At 33.8% G+C, this 22,609-nt stretch overlaps 2 protein-coding genes and 1 long non-coding RNA gene across 3 annotated transcripts; all 3 read right to left on the bottom strand.

The window, feature by feature from the left end:
- Positions 1–7,768: 7,768 nt before the first annotated feature.
- On the bottom strand, positions 7,769–8,253 carry LOC106326716. The gene is made up of 3 exons (XR_001267309.1): positions 8,154–8,253; positions 7,977–8,067; positions 7,769–7,883 (listed from the first exon to the last, which is right to left on the bottom strand). It is a non-coding gene; the product is annotated as an uncharacterized LOC106326716 (long non-coding RNA).
- An 11,338-nt stretch (positions 8,254–19,591) lies between these two features.
- On the bottom strand, positions 19,592–20,113 carry LOC106323123. Its single transcript, XM_013761288.1, has 3 exons — positions 19,920–20,113; positions 19,743–19,850; positions 19,592–19,673 (listed from the first exon to the last, which is right to left on the bottom strand). Exons 1-3 carry the CDS (start codon positions 20,111–20,113, stop codon positions 19,661–19,663), a joined length of 315 nt encoding a protein of 104 aa, XP_013616742.1. The 3' UTR covers positions 19,592–19,660.
- Positions 20,114–20,803: 690 nt separating this feature from the next.
- Positions 20,804–22,599, bottom strand: LOC106323124. Its single transcript, XM_013761290.1, has 3 exons — positions 22,296–22,599; positions 21,688–21,886; positions 20,804–21,372 (listed from the first exon to the last, which is right to left on the bottom strand). Exons 1-3 carry the CDS (start codon positions 22,338–22,340, stop codon positions 20,804–20,806), a joined length of 813 nt encoding a protein of 270 aa, XP_013616744.1. The 5' UTR covers positions 22,341–22,599.
- Positions 22,600–22,609: the final 10 nt, after the last annotated feature.

The following is a 22,609-nucleotide window of genomic DNA, read 5'->3' on the forward strand; positions in this document are numbered from 1 at the left end:
TCCTACAAGTACAAGAAATTGTTTAATAAAAATAAAATTAAAAAAAACTGACTATTAAATAAGTGATATTTCTTTTTTTTAAAAGCCTACAAAAATAAAAATGTCAAAGTACTCTTATTATTTTGAGTCAATTGGCTAATAATACAAAAAGAACTTGTATATTAACAATCTACCTAAATAGTAAAACTTTGGTCCAAACAGTATTGGAAAAGAGGTTAAATTGACCATTTTATCCCTAAGAGCTATACTGGTTTCGAATATTGATTTTTGATAGGTATTAGATAATGTCAGTAGAAAATATTGTGTAGATTTTGTTTAGATATTATTTGATATGTTAGATTTTAAAGATCTTTAAAATTAAGTAAAATTTATCTTTCTCCTCTTTTGTTGTCGTCGTCTTCTTTCTCCTTCTATTTTTTTTTCTTTCCTATGAATCTAAATAAAATCAAACAAAATCTAGTCCACCAGCTTGATTTTGATCCAACATACTCGATCAAGATGATTTGGAGTTCTCTCCTGAGTTTGGAGTTTACTCTGGTCATTCTTTTGATCCAACGATGAAGACAATCTGTTTAGAGAAAGTGGTGAAAGAAATTTTTGGGGAACAAGACATGCTAGTGCTCCACCTTGCTGTGCTTGAGATGGGATTTGCGGACAGAGAACTACATCCTCTGGAAGGCAGTGGTGGTGTGCCGGGAATTGAGATAATACAACTTTATAAGGACGATGAGATGATGGAAATTGGCACAAAGGGAGCACAAAATTGTTCAACCTTGGAAGCAATTAACGGTTAGTAGAAAAGTTAGCCATAAATAAACCACTTTATTTTTTTCTTTTCCTAAACCTGATATCCGGCTCAGTATTAGTTTATTGGCGTGAAAATAAATTGCTTAGACAGGATATAAATTGTGATCAAATTCATAGTGTGTATGCTTCCAACTGTTATGTGAAGGTTATTGTCTAATGAGAATACATCGTGTTATGATTAGGTGCAGGTGTCTAGCAATCAAGACCATGGCCTTCCTCTGGATGTGATCGCGTCAGGTGACGCACCATGCTTAAAACGTGCAGGTCTGCCTTGTGGTGGTGGTGGCTCAACCATGGAGAACATTAAATTCGGGTAGATGCAGACAACTGGTCCTTCGTCGTTGAAGCTAACTTTGGCATGCAAAGAAGTGGAAAAAACGTAGTGAAGTTAAAGGTTGGGGAAATGTCATTGGAAGGCAGCAACACCCATGGGCGGGTGTTGATTGGAGTCACCATTAGTGCTTAGGATTTATTTTCTAAATGTCTACGAGTTGTTGTATAACGGTTAACGTAAAATTTAGCCAGGGGTTAGTAAGTTTTTAGATGGTTAAACTTTTTTATAACCGTTTGTAGAAAATATTAGCGGTAAGTAAGGAAGTTGACCTGTTTTAATGATATGGATATATCTAATGCAAGGAATTTAAAGTTTAGCCATGGATAAACTTTTATGTAACCATTTGTAGAAATAATTAGCGGTATGTAAATAAGTTAGCTCGTTTTAATGATATGAAGTTCTAATCATATAGTTTTGGATGAATAAACTATATAATTATACATACTCAAAAGTTCCTGATTTTGTTAAGTTAAAAGTCTGGTGGTTAACATAAGTGTCTTCAAGTATACACAATAAATTAGCTGGTCAAGCAAAACCGTATCCCTGATGTATAATGTAGACTAAAATAAGGCGGGATGCTCTCATTCATCTCTGACAAAGATGACCGGAGCTTTCCTTCACACCAACAAGATCATGCACACTAACAGAACCTGTAACTATATATTCCTTAGAGAGCCATTCTCTGCCTCTTCTCACGCAGACAGTAGTAGTCTACCTGAAGGAGACGCCAAATAAACACACCACAACAAGAGAGAGGTTGATGAAGACCGAACACAACTTGTATCAAAAGATGCACCACTCGGACTGCTCTATAAAGACAGACGAGATCTCGTTAAATCCATGATCAAAAAATATATGAGCGTCTGGTGGAGATGAACAGTTCACCGAGCTGAAACGAGCATCTCACTACATCCGAAGACGTACGGTAGCTGCAAACAAGAGAAACCAAACAAAAAGAGAGACGATGAATCTTTGCTTTTATCGATACATTGCAAATAAAAACAAATCCGTGTGAGACAAAGAGAGACGGAGAAGATCTCTCTTCGTTGTAATTAAAACGAGTCACTGTCGTGGAGCCACCAGAACTGATAAATTCATGGAAGAAGATTCACTTCGTCTGTCAAAAGGATATGTTGAAGGATATAATCTCATAGGTCAGACCTGAGATTGTATTGATAGGGACAGCAGTGTCTTTATTTTTTGTTCAACAGTGCAACACAGTGATTTAGGGTATTCGCCTAATTATGGAGTAAGTGGCGTGTAGAGGATGCAATTTCTCTATTATTTTCATATATAAATAACTAACTTTCCTTTTAACAGATAATTGTATGCTAAGAAAATATAAACAATAACTATTATTTTCACATCTATGTTTTGGTTTATGATTCCTCATATTATTTTCAAAAAAACAATTGTATTTATAAGAAAAATATTATCTGAGTATTTTCTTTTAATTTCTTGAAACAACTCAATTTTTTTATTATCCTTATTACATTTTATGATGATAACATACATTTTTTTAGTTATAATGTTTTTTTCTTACATAAGTTTGTGTGAATATATGAATATATGTGTGTACGTATAAGACACAACATATAATTAACCAAACATAATTTTTTAATTAAAAATAAGTTAGTTGTATAAAAATCCTAAACAAAAACGAATTATAGTGCCTATAAATACAAATATTTGTTTAATTTAAAAAACTTAAATAAAAAATAATTATTAAATTATCAAAATTCCCTTTTTAAAAAGTATAAATAAATTTTAAAATTTTAAAATTTTTATTTTAAAATTAATTTTATTTCTCATAAATAACTAGCTTTCATTTTAATATATAATTTTGTGTTAAAAAGTTATAAACCAAAAATAAATTCAAGTATTTCACCCGATATAATTGTGACATATATCAATAAAAATTAGATTATGTATTTGTTAATAAAAGTCTGCCATTATGTGAAAATAACTTTCTTTCCTAAAATTCTAAATAAAAGAACTTTGAAAAGATAATTTTTTTCATTTTTAACCAAATAATATATTTTTTCTTTTAAATTCTGACCAAAGAAAATTGTAAAAGTAATTTTTATTTTCAAAATTCAATGATAAACATGATACTAAAATATGTAATTAAAAATATTAGTGATTTTGAAAAAAAATAATTTTGAAAATAGCAACTTTTAAAAATAGTTAATATTAGCTGGAAATAATTATTTGATAGTAGTTTTATTTTCTAAATCTTAGAAAAATATAATTATAAAATACTATGTAATTTTAATTTTATTTTCTAACACCCTAAAAACAGTAAGAGAATATTTTTTGTTTTCTTTTAAAAAATCCTAAACAAAAGAGATTTGTATCATATTTTTTAAGTCCTAACCAAAAGAGAACTGTAAGAAGTTATTTGATAGTATATTTTAAGAGAGAGTTTAATGAAGAACATGATACTAAAAAATATTTAATTAAAAACGAAGTGTGAAAATAGTATTGATGAATTGTAAAAATCATAATTTTAAAATTATTTTATAGTAACTAGAAATAATTATTTGATAGCAATTATATTTTCCGAAATTCTAAATATAAGGTAATTGTAAAAGTTTATAAGAGTTTAATGATAAACAAAATTGTAAGAAATATATTTAATAGTATATTTTCCTTTTTTTAATCGTGAATAAAAAGGAAATTTGTAAAATATTATTTTTTTCTTTTTTAAAAAACTCCTAACAAAAGTAAAATTACCTATTTAAGAATAGGTTTTGGAAAAAAAAAATTGATGACAAGTATGATGCTAAAGCTATTAAATTAACAAAAATAAAAAAAAATAGAATGTTGTTATGATTGGTATTTATGTGTTTGGTCATACGAAAATCAAACACATGTTTGATATATATATTTTCATGTTTGCTCATAAAAATTGATTGTTATTTTCAACCGTACATATGTTTAGTCAAAAACAAATCAAGCTTCATCGTTATCTTATTACATTTTTTAGTTTTATTATGTATTATTTTCTAATTAATTTTAGTTAAAATATTATTATGAAAATATATCATTAATAAATAATGAATCAAAAAATATTTAACATTGGATAAGTTTAATAAAACATTATATTAGTACATAAGAAATTGTATAAATAATGTTGTCATTGCTTTTTGGCCTTATTTAACTTCCAAATTCTTTTTTAGGTATGAATGATTTTTCTAGATGATAACAGTTCGTCTATGCACCATGATTAGAAAAAAAAAGTATTAACTGAAACTTATGTGTGAAAACGAGTCTTAATAAATCTTACATAACATATGAAAAAATAATCTTAAAACTATAAAAATGATTTTTTAAAATATTCTTTAATAAATTAAATATCAAACAAAATCCGTTGCAACGCACGGGTCCAAATCTAGTTTGGGATAAAAGACATAGTTGAAGTAAATAATTATTAATTATAATATAAGTAAAAATTATTTTTATAAAGTATAATTTAAACTTTATTATAATTTAAATAAAATAAAATGATATAGTTCAACCAAATCAAAAGAAATAAATTTTTAAAAAATATATATTTAAGATTTTGTTTTAAAAAACTGTGAAGTTAAGATCTTAGCGATATTAATGCCAGTGGGACTTTCTTTTAAAGAAACCTTGCTTCCCGTGGGCCAATTGCTCAACAATATCATGGGTTCATATCTATACAGTTCAGTGTTGTCTAAGTTACCCGACGTGGGAGTTTGACATTTTTTGTCACTTTGCCAAATGCGAAGTTACAGTGTTTGTGATAACACTAAGTTACCAACTTCATCTCTTCATTTCTCATTCAATTGTAACCTGTTTCTGACATATGAAAATATTAGATTATAGTACTCATTGCAATATTTACAACGAACTATTAATACGGCGAAGAAAACCACCAGATTGGTCGGAAGAATCACTGGAAAACTCGATATTGTCAGCCTTGTATTTTGTCAAGAAACAGGTTCCAACCTACGTTGCACGGAATCGTTGGTGGAGCTACGATTCCTGCTCCGGAACCGGAAGCTGAACCGGAATCGTTCGGAATCGCCTGGAATCGCATGGGAATCACATTTCTTGAAAAGAGCTACTTGGAATCGTAATAGAAACGTAGGTTCCAGAATCGGAAGCCAACGGTGTGTCGGCCGGCCGCGGACTGTATATTATCGGTGCTTTCATAACGAAGAAAGTGAAGAGTTTCACGAACATAGCTTGGGCTTTAAATATGTTTTGGCCCAATTGAAATATCCATTTGACATACACTATACGAAACCTTTTAAGAAAAAGAAAAGTTTCACCTAATTATTTATAATATACGAAACCATTTAAAAAATAATTTAATATGAAACTTTATGCGTAGCCATTTGTTTTTTTTAGCTCATGAACTTTGAGACACAAAGTTAAAATCATAGTTTGCAGGTCCTTCTCCTTCCGCTGAGACGGCCTTCCCACTAATCATATTTTTTTCATATCTAGTTTTCTTGTGTATAAATACTTTAATTATATTATATATTTATATATTATATATACACGCTTCCAAAACGTACCTGCTCTCTAATTTTTTTCAAAAAACTCGATTCCACGCTTCCAAACGATTCCGCTTTTACGCACCCGCTTCTGATTCCATGTAACCTAGGTTCCAACATATATGTTCTAGAATCTGAACTTAACGACATGCTGTGGAAAATTTTGGCACAACGGGTGGGGAGTGATGATTATGTAACAGAAGTCTTGTGTCCCATATTTGTTGCATTACACTCGGAGAGATGGATGAGAGTGGTGAGCAAACACCTTGTGTTCAGTCTACTCCTTCTAACTACAAAGTGATATATTGACTCTCAAAACAGAGTCGATGCACCTGAAGATGGAGAAGGATAAACTGTCCAAATCTTGGCGTTTCAAGTACAAAAACTCGTGGGAAGCATTACACAGAATGGGCTTTAGGAAGCATTACACAGTTTTTTTAATGATGATATAAAGCTTACTTTGGGGCTACGGTGTTGGTAACGGAAGAGACTGTTTTTACAGAAGTAGTTGCTGGAAAGGAGAACAAGTTTGAGCAAACGAAAGAAGATTCGATCTTTAATCTGTTAGTGTTGGAGGATTCTCATGCAACAACAGAAAATGGATTGTTGGGCTTTGGGGTGTGTCGTGTAGTTGTGTTGACGTGCTACTTTATGTTCCTCCAAGTTTACTTTTCACTTATGTTTCAAGTTTTTCAAATCAGGTGGACACTTTGGAGAGAATACAAAAGGAATGGTGCAGCTTAATTGCTTATGTATTCCATACCATATTGGTGACGAAAAAGTTTGCTATTTTCAGATGATAGATAGGGTCTGTTTCAATATCAATTCAGAATATCGTTTCATAATCAAGACCAGGAAAGAAATGAGAAGGATGCTGCTGTAACGTCCAAGTCTTGAGGATTCATATTCAGCGGTATCCCCGAGCCTGCCCGCGCTGTCCGCGCTGCCCGGCTTGCCCGCGCTGCCCGGCTTGCCCGCGCTGCCCGGCTTGCCCGCGCTGTCCGGCTTGCCCGCGCTGTCCGCGCTGCCCGGCTTGCCCGCGCTGTCCGCGCTGCCCGGCTTGCCCCGCCAGCCTTCTCAAACGCTTAGCTTCTTTGCGGGAAAGCTCATCTAATTATCAGAAAAAGAAACATTAAAAAAGTATATTATGAAGATATAATCATAAAGTTACTAAATTTTACCTGCAGTTAGGTTTCGATGTGTTGGCTTGTTAGCCATTCCAAAAGGTAGGCGTCTTATGATGTTGACTTCATATAGGCGTTGTAAATCATTAGCCAGGCTACCAATATTCTCATCATCATTACTAATTACCATGATTGGATTAGTCTGTAGTAGATTTTTGTCACAAAGGGCATAAGAATACCGGCCAAAATCAACGGACATCTCAGACTCCAATAATGGCATTTTTACATGCCTTGCTGTTTTCATACAAATAATAATCAGTAATTGTTTTTCTTCAAAATCAGTAACTTAAACTAGAAAAAATATGTACCGTGTACTAACCTTGAAGAGGTTGACACTCCCTACAGATCGCCTTTCTTGTGTAAAAGCGTTTGACAGTTATCTCTCCATTTCCTTCTGAATAGAAACAGTCCTCCATTGTTTTAGACATTGATTGGAGTACATACACAGTCAAGTTACGGCATTTGTAATGATCCTTCTCAAGATCAGCATCTATGTTGGCTCTCAAATTGCTAGCACCGGCAGCGTCTATTGTAGTCGATTGCAAATCTATGAAGACGTCTACCTCTCCCGGTTGTAAATTCATCTTGCCAGAAAGATAGGCAGCTTTGTTTAAGCCACCAACTCTCCGTTTTCTAAACTGAGTCCATTGCCCTTGTTCAAGAGACAAAAGCTTATTAGAACTAGAGCTGGAGCTAGGAATGTTAAACGTGCCACTACCACTGCCATGATCCCCACTATCATAAGGCTCAACTAGCACTCTCTCGCCATCTCCTGGAATTTCAATGGAAAAAAAATGAATAATGCCACAAGACCAAGATATTTATCTGAATGAAAAAGACATAAAAGCTCTTAACCAGAATTGCATGGCACGATGATACCAGCAGCCTGGCGGTTATTGTTTTCACCACTTGCTCGAGTTCCAGACATCAAACCTTTACCAGCAAGAGTGTCCCCAAGTCTCCCAGCATTTTGGGAGCTTGTGGCACTGCGGTGATGTATGCAGCGGAAATCAGGGCGTGGAGTTGTTTCTGCATCAGCATTACCCAATGTCAGATTGGTTTCAACAAGGAGAAAGAAAGCAATAGAGCAACAATGATGGAAAGAGGGGGAGAGAGAGAGACCAGATGGGTAAGAACCGTCCACATGCTCTTCAAAGAGTTGTGTAGGTGGGAGCTTCAGACGTTTAACGTACATGCTGGGTCTAAGGAGTCCCTGAGCCAAGAAAGAAAAATTAGATGTTATGCCAACATGAGCATCCATTACTTAATGTAGGATAATGCATGTTCACTAATTTGTACCTTTCTCTTCTTTTCCCTCGTCAGAATGTCGGAAGCATCCTGGAGCCATGACTGGTACTGATGACCAGTGATAATAGTCTGCTCATCGAAAGTAAGGCTATTTCTTTGCTCTGCTTCTGCCTCTGGTGTAAGTATGAAACCATCTAGTTCTCAGACTTTCAGAGTTTTAATTTTGAAAACTAAGAGTCCGAGAAAAAAAAAGTTTTTTTTACCGGTAGTGAAGCACTTTTCAAGTCCGAGAGATACACCGGTGGCGGATACACTTCGGCCGGAATACAATCCAGCTCCGGCGAGCTGTTTACCTTTACCCATTTCTTTCTTCTTCACGGCGGCTAGGGTTTGCTCCCAGAGATTGTATGGCGGCTAGGGTTTGCTCCCAGAGATTGTATGTTCTTTTTCTAGGGTTTTGTCTCAGGTTTATGTTTCTCCGCCTGCGTTAACAACAACCATAACCACAAAGCTCAAAATAAAAACTAAAAAGGCGTAACTTTTCACGTTAGGTGTTCTGGATAAGATTTCAGTGAACAGACCTGAGGTTTTAAGTTGGACGTAGAAACGAGATCTTTTCCAGAAACGCCATTACAGCTTTCGAGGTCGGTTACCGGCACGAACAGATGATAGGCGAGACGCGGAGAAGCGCGTGAGGTAGAAGAGGAAGAGTCTCCACGAAGTCTGCGTCTGGTTCTCTCGGACTTACAGAACAATCCAACGAAATCGATGAAGAAACGGTTTTTATAGGGAAAAAAAAGAACAAAGCTTGGTGGAGTGGAGATAAGCCTACGAACAGAGGACAGACAGAGATTTCATCGCCATTGAGAAGACAAGATGAGAGGTTTGTGTGGAGAATAAGATAAACGAGGTTAGCATTAAAACCAAGAAAATAATAAGAATAACTCGCGTTTTTTAAAATGTGCGTCTGGCTTCGAGTTTCAGTAAGGGAAATAATAACTCGCTTTTGTGTGGAGAATAAGATAAACCAGGTTAGCATTAAAACCAAGAAAATACTAATAATAACTCGCGTTTTTTTTTTTGAAATGTGCGTCTGGCTTCGAGTTTCAGTAAGGGTATTTTCGGGATATATGTTTGTAGTAAGTGGACAATTACGTTTTTTTTCCAGTGATCGATATGACTTCACAATATATATCGGTTTGGAATATATAGATTCCCATTTATCTATTTTGGTTAACTGTTTCTTACATATTTGATATATTGGTACTATCAATTATATCTCTATTTTCAAATATGTGAATTTACAAAAAAAAAAAAAAACACGTAATAAAGTATGGGTTGAGGAGTAGTGTTTGTGGCTGAAATTCATTCTGGTTGCCTGCTCTCGCTCTTGATAAGACAAGAGGACTATCACGAACCCCAAAAAGAGGGGAGACATGAGACACTTGCTGGAAACATCAAAAGATCACAGTGAGTCTGATAAAAAGCTGTCACTTTACACAACAACGTTTGATGTCACTGTCAATGAACCACACAATGTAACTCAGAGAGCGTTATAACATAAAACACTTTTAAAAAGCTTTATAACATACCTCTTTGTTTTATTCTTTGAGTCTCCTATGTAATCTAAGTTCGCTTTTCCAGTGTCTTACTACACCGAATAAAACCAAATTTTATAGGTTGCTAAGCTGATTTTCATGTCATGCACGACTATAAAATAAATAAATACTAGAGTTTAGCCCGCACGCGGATATTTTTTCATTTTATAAATGTATAATTTTGGTATTTTGTAAACTTTTTATATGTAATATACATTTTAGTGGTATAGATTTTTAACTTTTTAATCTTATTGCTTAGGTTTATTATTACATTACACTAGTGGTTTGCCCGCGCTACGGACGAGATGTTGTTTCAGTTATTTATGTGTTGTATTTTATTGTATTTTAAATGTAATTCAATTTTCTTGTGTTAAAAACTATATTAAGTTGGTCTATAATGTTCAAATTTTATATTACAATATGGAAGTTTTTTTTGCAACTTCTAAGTTATTGTTTTTGTATGCTTACGGATAATTGTTATTTTCAGCGAAGAGTTTTTTAGCAACTTCTAAGTTGTGTTTAGAAAAAGTATCAAATATGAGAAAATTTTCCTCCTTTAAGATGTTTTTGTGTAAATCTACGTCATATATATATAGCATGCCTTCTATTAGTTTTCTCGGTCTCAAAATATCTTTGGTTGGCTTGTATTGTTGGGACAAAAAAATAATTAAATCATTTTTTGACCTTGCGTATCAGAACTAAGACTAAACTGAATATTTTTTTTTGTTTGTATGATTTTTGATTACCCCCACATACAACTAATGGTCGTTGTCTCGTTGATAATGTTTGTAAGTTTCAAATGTGGTTTTTGAATTCCTTGTAGTTGTAAGTTGATAGGATTATTATTTTGTTGTTGTCTCACATGTTGCTTTCTTTTTCATTCAGAAGTTTTCTACCTCTAATAAATCCATGCAAAATATATGAAACTCAAATTTGATAAAGCCATTTATGATCTGCGTGCAACTTGTAATATTTTTAAGAATCACTTTCTAACATAGATGTTTCCAATATTTTAGTTCCTAAAAACTTATAAATGATTCTAGAGGTAATAATAATATGGCTGTTTATATTAGAAACAAATCGTTAACAATAAGGACTCATAACAGTAGCTAAAACATTAGTGTAAACCATTTTGTAAATCTAAGCTGTTTTATACTTTTTTGTCATATGTGCATACTTGATTAGACATAGTGTATGTTTGTGGGCGGAGATATTTCTCAAATGACCATGACATATTTCGGTGACCTTCTTTACAACATGAAAATCATTAACACATTGCAGGGACCACCACTGAAAATATGTGTTACACAAAACTTGCATTTTAGATACCCGATCTTTGGACGTTGATCGCATTTTGGAAATGGATGACTTGGAGCTCGAGTTCTCAACAGTTGTGTGGTGACATGGATTCTGGACGATCACAATTTTGCATTTCCCCGCTGATGTTTGCTTGACCTTAAATTATGTCAATGAAGCTTATATTGATAGCATAGCATATGATTGTTGGTGAGAAGCAGCAAAATCGCTTATGTCGAGTTGAAGAATGATTTATGTTTTCTTTCATCTTCTTTCTCTAGTCTTCATCATATATAGTAAAAACTCTATAAATTATTAATGGTGGGATAATGATATTTATTAATTTATAAAAAGTTTTATTTTCTGGATTTTATTATTTTAGAATATATTTTTATAAAAGAGAAAATAATTGATTTTACTATATATATATTAGTTAATTTTTTTAAATTTGACTTTCATATTATTTTTATTATATTACTTTATATTATTTTTATTATATTATTTGGTGTATAGAAAACATGTTTTATAAAATTTAAATATGATTTAGATATAACTTTACTAAATATTAGTGAAATATATTGAAGTGTTAATAAAATATAGAGATAATTCTATTACAAAGCAAACAATACAATTGTTTGTTTGTAGTTATATAAAATGTAATATATACGTAAATTATTAATTACGATTTAAAGGGGGTCATATATTTACATAAAATTTTCTTAAAAAATATTATTTTATTATTTTATCGATTTATGTCTTTGAATCGGTCCAAATTGGGACCGAAAATTTATATTAATTTATTGAGTATTAATCTACAGAATTCCTAATGTATTAAAAATGAATTTTGACTAACTTCAGCAGCCTTAACCCCTGAAGTCTTCTAGAAGCTGGGAATTGGTCATTTGTTAAAGCCGGTGTTTCGGAGAAAGATTAGAACCTAAAGAGAATGTCGAAAAGGAAATATTATGGTGTAAAGTCTCTTTAGCTCTATATTTATACTGGAAGACGTACTGTCGAAGGCGGTGAAGTTGGATACAATAGACATAACATGTATTTGTAAATGTGGTAGTGTAGCCCTATAATAGATATTTGTAAACATAGATGATTGAGGTGTAATATTTAGAAATAATTGGACAAAACTAAAAATGAGATGTTGGTGACAAAGAAAAAACAAAATTAAAAAAATGGTTAATAGTATATATCTTGTGGAAGACTTACTCACATCTCTTAATCTCACATATTTATCAATGTGGATTATCTTTTCTGGAGATTGCCAAAAGAACATAATTTTAGTAACTTTCCATGGATTCTATGGTACGCTTGGAAAAATAAAAATAATAAAGTCTTCAATAATAGGAATAGAAATCATCAGGAAATACTTAGATTTGCATAACTGGAGAGCGAGGTATAGAAGGTGGCTCAGAGTACAATCCCAGAAAGATAAGTTTCGGGTCCACAAACCTTTGATTGGAAAGCATCGGGACACTCAAGAGTCTAATTTATAGATGGTGTATGGAAAGAGAATGACAAATTCTCGGGACAGGGATGGTTATGCAGGAAAGTAGGATCAGAAGAGAAGATGATGGGGGCGATGAATCTCCGAAGAAGTTTATCAGCTCTACATGCCGAATGTGAAGCTTTGATATGGGCTATGCAGTGCATGAAGACCCTTGAGTATTCAGATGTAGTTTTTGCAACAAACTGCTCTCAAATGGTGAAGATGGTCTCCTCCTCACCAGACGAATGGCCAGCCTTTGCTACACATATGGTGGGAAAGCTTGCACAAGGTGCTCGGAGTTCCCCTTCGGCTGTTTTATATGTTGATTCCAGTCCACCGACTTGATTTTCCAAGCCGGTAGGGTTTTTATCGTAGTTTAGTTATTGCTGTAAAAAAAACTCACCTATTAGACACCTATCTTGTAGTAACAATTATCTCATTTTTAACATTCCATTAAAAAAAGGTTCCCTTGAAATTAAAGATTTTCTTATACTATTATTTTATTAATTGATTATGTCCGTTCTGGCATTTAACTTTTGTTTGTATTAATACATACGATAATTAAGGAACATTATTTGTTTGTTTTCTCAAAAAACATTATTTGTTTTTTTTCTCAAAAAACATTATTTGTTTGTATATGTTACTAATATTGACGTTAAAAGTTTTTGATAATATAACAAAAAAATCAGAAGAGGTAACATGGAACGTGAGTGCGTAGTTGTCTGTGTCCTTTGACTTTATTTTCTGTGTCCTTTGCTTTATCAATATCCTTCTTGAATTTCCACTTCCAGTCTAATGGCCGATCTAAAATCTAGATTTTCCGCTCATACTTTTTTACTTCCACACCCTTCGCTCAAAAACAGAGCGAGCCAGTAAACTTTTTTAAAATCTCGATTTGTAACAACTCTCTCCTTCTTATCTATCTTCTCTCTTTCGCTTCAAGCATCACCATCTCAGTTTGTGTACATGGAAATACATCAGCTTATAAGATTTAAGAATCAACCCCAGATTGGTGTGCCAGCAAAGAACTTGTGTACCTTTAATGGCATCACGTGCAGAGATGGCATGGTTTCTTTGGTTGATCTCTACTCCAAGCCTCTCAACGTCAGATTTAGTGATAGATAAGCTTCAAAGGGAAAGTATGGAATGTTTTGTTGGAAGAGATGACTATCATGTCCTTCCTCCGTCCGTATTTATAGTTCTAAAGTTTCATATGTTACCATGAAATGGTGTATGAGAAATCAATGCGAGGGAGTCGAGAAACTGGTTTAATGATTATTATTGAGATCATTACAACTATTTAATGTAAAGGAAAGGTGTTACTGGCCGTCGATTGTCTAAAGAACAAAAAAAATGAAGCGCAGTGTGTCTTTTTCGGCTTGAGCACAGAGGTAAAGAAAGAAGAGACTTAAAAATGAGTTTATAACATATATAGGCACTTGTTGAGTTTTTATTACAAGGAAGAGCAGTTGTTGCTACTAGGACACTTTATGTTGGTGAAAGTCTTCTTTGTCCTTCAATAAAGCAAACCAGGTGTGGGCATATTTGTAAAAGATCATTTGTTTCGGGTTATTCTAGTTCGTGAGTTTAAAATTCAAAACCGATGGAAATTGATTGGTGGAACCCTGGAGCGTATTTTAATTTGGTTAATTTTCTGAGATTGGGCCGGTAAAAAGGCAAAACTGTAATATTTTGTTTCAACTTTCCCAAATCTGTAAACCTAATTTTACTTTCCGGCGACGAGCGACGGAGAAGAGACGGCGGTGTACATCGACGGAGAACAAAAGGCTATGACGATCAAGCGTAAGCGGTGTGGCAAAGACACAGACGGTGGTGAGTTCATGTTTTTGCTAGATTGAAGGTTCATTTTGTTCTTAACTGCAAAGCGATTAACACAGTCTAATGCGTTCAATCGTTCCAGGGAAGGCGAGAAATAAGCGGACATAAATGGGGAAAGACAAAGGTTAAATCTTTTTTCGTTTCGAATGCGTTCGGGTTTAAGTTTCAGATTAAGGTTTGGTCCGCGAAAGGACTCCAATTTGGGAGTTATCTAAGATCGTTGATGTGTTTTGTGAATTCCGGGTTTTGGGATTTTTGGTTTCGAGGTTTGGGATGCAGCAAAGGGTTTCAGTTTTGGGATTTGTGCTTGAATGTAGTGAAGAGATGGAGACGATGAGCTTCAGTTGTGGACATTTGAAGCTATACCGGCCTGGCTTAGGCGTTTAGGGGGGGACGACGAGCTGAAGCAGCTGAGTTATGTCAATGAGAAGCTCCCACAACACACAAGGTTGGTTTTGGCGGAAGTGCAAGAGGCTGAGCATGATCCACTTGTACAAACGTTTAAGGTTGTACACGTAACATGTGATGTACATGTGTATAACAAGAACATATGTGTACATGTGTACTTTGCATACTATGCTTATATGGTTTGCGGTTGAGGTGTGTATTGATTTTACTTTGGTTTGCCGTGTTTCAATGTTTGCTGCTGACTGTGCAACCTATGGTTGGTTTTGGCGGAGGTGTAAGAGGCTGAGCGTGATCCTCAGGTAACTATTTGTACACATGCATGAACGTTTAAAGTTGTACAACTTACATGCGATGTACATGTGTACAACAAAGAACATATGTGTACATGTGTACTTTGTATAATGCTTATATGATTTGCGGTTGAAGTGTGTATTGATTTTGCATTGGTTTGCCGTGTTTCTATGTTTGCTGCTGACTGTGTAACATATGGTAGAGTGTAGGGAGGACAAGGAGGATGGTTGGGGGGAATTTGACAGTGAATTTTTTGATCATAAAGTTGCCAACATGTTTGAGCTTCTGAAGGCTGAGCATAAATTCAGAAACACATAAGTGAAGAGGCGGTGATGCATGTGAGTCTATATAAATGTGTACAAACAAGTGTGTGCATGTGTGCATGTGTACAAGCAAATGTGTACATGTGTACATGTGTACAACACCGCCTGTACAATTTAGGGCGTGTACATAAGTGGATTATTTTTGACATGTTTGTTGGTGTTTAAGGATGAATATTTTTAGATGCTTTGGGCATATAATGTAAAGTATCAAGATGATTGTTGATTCTAAGTAAAAAATTTCGCATTGATATGTATTTTTGTAGTGTACATATAAGCTAAAATTGTACAAAGTAATGACTAATGTAGAAAAATTGTAAGATCTCTCTTTAATCAAAAACTAAAAAGTTCACATGTACACAAGTTCAGTTATACAATGATTTCTATATACACCGTATAATTTTTATACATTTGCAAATTTAAGTATTTGTAAGGTCTATATTATTAAAGTGTACACATGTATTTCATTTTCCACATGTACACCAGTTCATCGGTACATTTATTTGATTTTAACGTATAATTGCAAATTTGAATATTTTAAGGGCCAATATCATCTAATATCAACTAAAAGAGTCTAAATAAAGTAGTGTACATAATATATTGATGATTTTAATGGTTTTCACAAACATCTACATGGCACTTAGAATGTACACATGTCTATATGTACGCTATATTTTAATAATTAATTCAATAATGGCATTATCGTAATTATGTCATCTTCTTCCCTAGTCCCTTAAGGTTACGAATTTTGCAGAAAATATGGGGGGTCTTAGCTCATTGGTAGGAAAAAAATGAATGACAATCTCAAATCATTTGACTTGGTCTTATTGCTCTTGATTTCATGTTGATTTGTTAGATGCGTTTGTCGGTGGTAAAATGAAACAAGATGAAGAAGGAAAATAGGTACATAACAGCACGAAAAGCTTCTCTGTGACCGGAGCTTGACGGTGACAACAAGTACAACGGCTTGAGTAAAGAAGCTCACCATGGTTAGGGTTACCCGCATTCGAGCTCGTGCGCTCGTGACTCAATCGTATTCGCGACATAAAATTTTGACGAGTGCTCGGATGGCTTTAACGGCGGCTGAGATTCACAGAGGAAAAAGAGAGTGAACAAATCTTGACCATCCAATATGTAATTAAATCAATGGCTTATAACAATTCACGTGACTTTATTAATTGATGCAAGTTTTTCGTTTCTTTATATCTAGATCTGCAAAAAATAAATCTCAGCCGTTGCCATATATAGGAGATCGACGGCTAGGGTAAAATCCCGCCATAATAGCCAATGGGAAGAAGCTGTGTACTTGGCCTGTAACGAAAAGAGGATAATGTTAGTTAAGAAAGAAACTAGATCAGACACAAGCTGTTAGGTAAAGTGTGTCTGTATAAGAAAGTGTCATATGGTGTAATTAAAGATAAGAAAAATGTCTTAGAGTGTAAATGTTTCCTTAAAAATCTGTGGTTGGGATTTTTTTGTAATAAAATGTCTATGAGTAGCCCAACAAAAAGCAAAGATAGAAAACTCGAGAAGACATGGCCGGCGTGAGACGAAGAACAAAAGAAGAACAACGGTGATTGTTTGGTGTCGGGGAATAGAAAAATCCCTAAACAAAAACGGGTCAGAAAATACCCATAAACACACAAATAAAAAAGAGTGATGAGAACCCAAATAGAAAGGATGAGGATAGTAAAATGGACAAGTGTCTAATTTTAAACATGGGAGTGATGTGGTGGCATCATAAGAAGTGCTAAAATACAACTTTATTATAATAGGTTTACAAATATATAGTAATTTATTGTATCCATTTTTTATTAATTTTTATTATGTTTTCGAGTTTGTTACAGTAAATTAAATAATCAAATAGAGATTATTTTTAAAAATATGTTTTTGAAGATAAAGATGTAGATATAAAAATATGTTCAATTTTTTATTTTTTGTATAAAAAATATTAATGGTGAATGATAATTTATTTAAATGGAGGCATTTAAAAAGGGTTAATTAGTTTGCCAATTAAATAAAATTTTGTCACATTTAATTCATATAATATTTATATTTTTAATATAGTATAGAATATAATTAAATAATTTTTAAAATAGCATATTATTTTTGGTTTATAATAAAATTTAGTGCAACATAAACTTCTAATGATATTATATTATTAACTACAAAACTAATTAATATACTATTTAATAAAAATATTTAAATTGTTTGTATGATTATGTTAGATATTTTTTCAACAGTTTTTGTTTTAATTAAAAATAAAATTCAAATAATAGTTAAAATTGATTTTTTATTAATATCTTTATTGACTGTTACGATTTCATAGAGATGTTATATATTTGACAAATTAATGTAAATAATTTAATATTTCATATTATTTAGTTATATGGTCCTATTATGACTTGTTAACCGTAGATAAAAAAATAAAACCTTAAATTAATAGAATAAATTCTTACAATATTTCTCGTGTAACTGAGTCTTATTAGCCAAACAGAGTGCTTATTCGATCGTGGTCAAGAATACACAAAATAAGATCGATCTCTAATCAATGTATTTTGAACCAGTTGATGAGAGCTACATTATTCAAGGTATGCACTGTACAAATTAGTTTTAACCATGTGGATGTTTACAGTAACTTTGAAAACAAAAGAGTGAAGGCACACACTGACTCTCACAGCTGCCATTGCCCAGTAGGCCATTACACCAAACCTTAACTATTGTCTTATTCCAGTTTGGTCCACATAAATCTTGGATGATGAATTAAACAGGTTGTGGTACATGAATTCATACTTTACTTGGTTAAAATAAGGTAAGATTTAAGAGAGGAACTCTTTCTTTCCTTGGTGACATACTTCACTTGGCTTAAATGATCGAAATACTAGTACTCTCCCATGTGCTGTGACCTGCATGAACTGTAATATTTTGAAGATTAGCTTTAAACAATATAATATTTTCCTCTTTTTGTTGTTTTATAATGATTCATAAGAATCATAACTATCATCATCTTTAACTTCAAGCGAACAGGTCTTCGGCTTTCTAGTACTTAAATCAAAACTTGCTTGGTCACATATTCAGAATTCCTAGTTTATCACAAGCTGGTTTTAGCGGTTGGGTTTTTAGATTGGAATATTATATACCGGAACCGGTACGAAACTTCCAAGTTTTGACACGGAAAAGGGAACGCATCCACAAAACATTAACAATGCAATGTTATAGTATTATGCATAAATCCTTTTTTATCGAAACATAAATCCCAGTTCTTTGAATTCACTTAGCCTAGATGTATGTGTAAGTGTAGTTCTTTTTAGATTATGTTATGTATTTCCCAGGGTGTATATATATATATATTAAACACATCTAAAACTCACCAAATCCAAAAGAGTACGAGGATATATGAAAAGTTAGGGGGGGGCTGGTATTGAACGACACGTCAATCAATCAAAGTTTTTGCCTGTGTGAGATAAAGTAACTAATACCTTAAAAGGTAAGTCAATAACTAATAGCTTAAAATCTAATTCAGACCGTTCTTCTAACATTTGATTTAGTTTTTTTAAACATGATCTATGAGCTTCAAAATAAACACATATATTTAAACCATCACAAGGCTCTGAATCTGAAAGGTATTCAAGTTATTTGGAAATGGTGGGAAATTTTTTTTGCCTGTGTGATATAAAGTAACTAATACCTTAAAAGGTAAGTCAATAACTAATAGCTTAAAATGTAATTCAGACCGTTGTTCTAACATTTGATTTAATTTTTTTAAACATGATCTATGAGCTTCAAAATAAACACATATATTTAAATTTTAAACCATCACAAGGCTCTGAATCTGAAAGGTATTCAAATTATTTGGAAATGGTGGAAATTTTTTTTTTAACAATGTATTGGTTCGAAGTTGATGATAATTTGAATGAAAGTATTTCTGGTGGAAAAAAAAGAAAGTAGTATTTCTGTAATTATTTATGTAGATTTCAGACAATAAAAATAATGATGATTTAGCTTCATTCCAAGATCAGCCAATGTGCAGGCTGATTCTATTGCTAAGCAGGCCCTTTGGGCTTTTAACAATGTTTGAGTTATTCTAAATGAAATTTCAGTTTGAACAAAAAAATAAAATAAAATAATAATAATGATGATTTGAATAGTATTTCCAGTGGGAAAAAAGAAAATAATATTACTATTTTAATGTATAATTATTTATGTAAATTTCAGACAAGGAAAGTATCACTAGTAACCCTCTCGTATCTTGACACGTACATAAGAGTATAATGAAAGTAATAAGCGCCGTTCCAAAGGAAACACGAGTCAGGTCAGCACCCTGCCAGCAACATAACAGAGACATCGGATGATGATAAGTAACATTCAATTTCAACAAATCAGACAATACCTTAGCCTTGTCAAGAAAGGGTTCAATCTGTATCCGTAACGACTTGGTAGCCAACTTAGATCGATAGTCCCTTGGGAAAACATAAAGCACATCACCTTCATCCGATACCTAAAGATCAATACTTTATTAATGGCCAATTCAAGTTTTAAGCACAAAAGATCAAAACTTTATCATTACCTCGAGAAACCCATCAGTAGCTTGAACCGCTTTCTGAGCTTCGGTTTCAACCCGGCTCTGCTTGCCACGTCACCGACGGTGACTCTCAAACCACACTCGTCCACAGCTTCCATAGCTCCTTTCCGAACATCTGTTGGTTTGTCGCTCTCCACAAGTCCTCCCCGTTTAATTAGGCATTTATACACCAAAAGCATTAGTCAAAGAATTACTTGAGAGTTACAATTGAAGGCTACACTTTAAAGTGGTGAGTTGACAGCTAATTACTTGGAAAATAAGATAAAAGAAGCATTAATTGTAAAGGATTCGTTGGATAACAATTTTTTTTTTTTTGTCATCTATTAGATTAATAAAAGGTTCAAACAGTGTCTTACACACAATGTCAGCAAAGGTATACAACTTTTCTGGGTAGTAGAGCCGGACCTGTACTTTAAGGGGCCCCATTCAAAAACAGAAACAAAAGAAAAAAAATTCTATTTTTTTGTCATCTCTTAAAATATATTCATCAACAGAGAAGGTTACTACAAGATTCTCCCACCGTTTCAGACTCATTTTCCAACCGAGCCTCTTTTTAGACCTCTACGGCATAACGCCAATAACCATATTCAAAAGTTGAGTTTTGTTTCTCAAACCAAAAAACCACCAAAGAGATCAAACAGAGGGTAAAAGTCTCTCACTGTCAAGCAATGTCCACAGCCACCGAGGAGGACCTGTCGCCACATAAGATTGAGTTCTAAGTTCCTTAGTCACGCTTTGTGCAATGAGAAAAGCCCCTCTGTTAGTTGGACGTTCTTCAACAACAATCCTCCACCATTCAATCCTTGCTAATCCGATCATCATCTCATGAATATGATATTTGAAAGATGGCCACACTCTCGGTCTAGTGATCATTTCAACTGTTGTGGAGTCCTCCACCGCAAATATGATCTTGTTTTCCGATGACTTGACATGCTTTCGATTGCCAAGAGAACCGTCAAGTGGCGAGCTTCATCAAGATCTGCGGAGTTGAAGAAGGCTTTTCTGCTATGCATAAGGACAGATCCATGTTCGTTTCTTAATATCCAAGCAGCTCCACCCATCTTCTTGTGTTTATCCCAGACCACTCCGATGTTGCATTTAAGCCACCCCGAAGGAGGTTGCGACCATCTCTTTTGATTCACAGGGGCGAGAGACTTCTCCTCTTTAATCCACTCTTCCTCCTTGGCACGGTTCATAAACCAAAATTCAGCTTCTTCTCTGGCTTTTTGAACCAACCTGTTTGCTTCCTTTGCTACTCCATCAAACACAACTCCATTTCTGTTTTTCCACAAAAACCAGATTATCCATGGAAACACACTTACCATTTCCTTTGGAGCCACTGATTTTTCCTTCTGCTCTAGCAAGTGATGAAAATTGGAGAAGTATGATCTTTCGTCAAAGCCTCCTTGAGCAAGAACAAATTGTTTTTGACTAAAGGCTTATAAACAAAACAATTGTTTTTGACTAAAGGCTTATAAACAAAACAATTGTTTGATGAGCAAGAAACTCAAACGAGGTAATTTTATTTACTTAATTGTAGTGTTAAATTTATTATTATTATATCTAAATCCTCACAAGTTTAAGAACAAGTCCATTGGTTAGAGACTATTAAGAGTTCTAATGAATAATTTGGTAATTAATTTTGTGATTTGAAAAGTTTAGAACCCATGTTAGTCTAATTAAATTTTTCTTCTGTAGAAATTTTGTCCCTGTCTCTTTCTCTCTAATCTGCCATGTTCAAATTAAAACATACACATGAGTTTATAATCATAGTCAAGATCAGCAGGGTCTTCACAAGAGACTTGTTTCTTCTTGTCGCAGGTAAAATGATCCTCCAGCACTCTACTCCTGATGTCCTCGTACTCCTCCTGGCTATCAATCACTCTCCACTTGTGACAAGTATCGTATTGTGCCGCATAGGTATCAACAACCCTCCCTGGAGCAACGTCTTTCTGCAATGTAGCCTCAGTGAAACAAAAGACAAGGCTTGTGAGCTTATATTTAGATAACGAATCCAACTTATAAACAATAAAGACGACGGCTTTAATTCAGGAAACAGTTGAAAACTTGTAAAACATCAAAGAGAGTGACAATCAAAAGGAAACAACAACAACAAGTTACATCCAAAGTAGTGCTCTTGAAGACTAAATGACAAGTAATTACTACAAAAGCTCTCAACTTTAAGTGTCCCAAGCACCCTAAAACTGAAACCTAGAAGCTACAAAACGAGATCTGAGAACCCACCCCAGAGATGATGAAAACATGCAAAAAATGTGTGCACTTTGGCAAAAACATTCGCATCTGTGAACGAAAAGAAAACACAACAGAACCAGAAGAGGAAGATGATAATGGTTAGCTCACCTTGGCTCTTGGTATTGCTGCTTTACCGAGCTCTTCCTCCTCCATCAGCTTATTTAGTAAGACGAGACAAAAGTTTTCAGCTTCCTTTTATTATTTTCCTTTTCTATTCCCAGCACCACATAGTCTCTCTTCTCTGAAGTGTAGCTGTACCCTGCTAGTTCATTAAGCAATGAAAAATTTGCAGCCAAGTCGTCAAAGGAGACAAACATGCAATCAAATGAAACGGAAAGAAAAAGACAAGCTTCAGAACCGCATATTGGTGATCACCCAAGCGAGCTTCTGTTTTCACAAGTATAGCTAGTTGTCCTTAAAGG

The sequence above is a fragment of the Brassica oleracea genome, chromosome C2, assembly GCF_000695525.1.
Source record: "Brassica oleracea var. oleracea cultivar TO1000 chromosome C2, BOL, whole genome shotgun sequence".
Taxonomy (NCBI): domain Eukaryota; kingdom Viridiplantae; phylum Streptophyta; class Magnoliopsida; order Brassicales; family Brassicaceae; genus Brassica; species Brassica oleracea.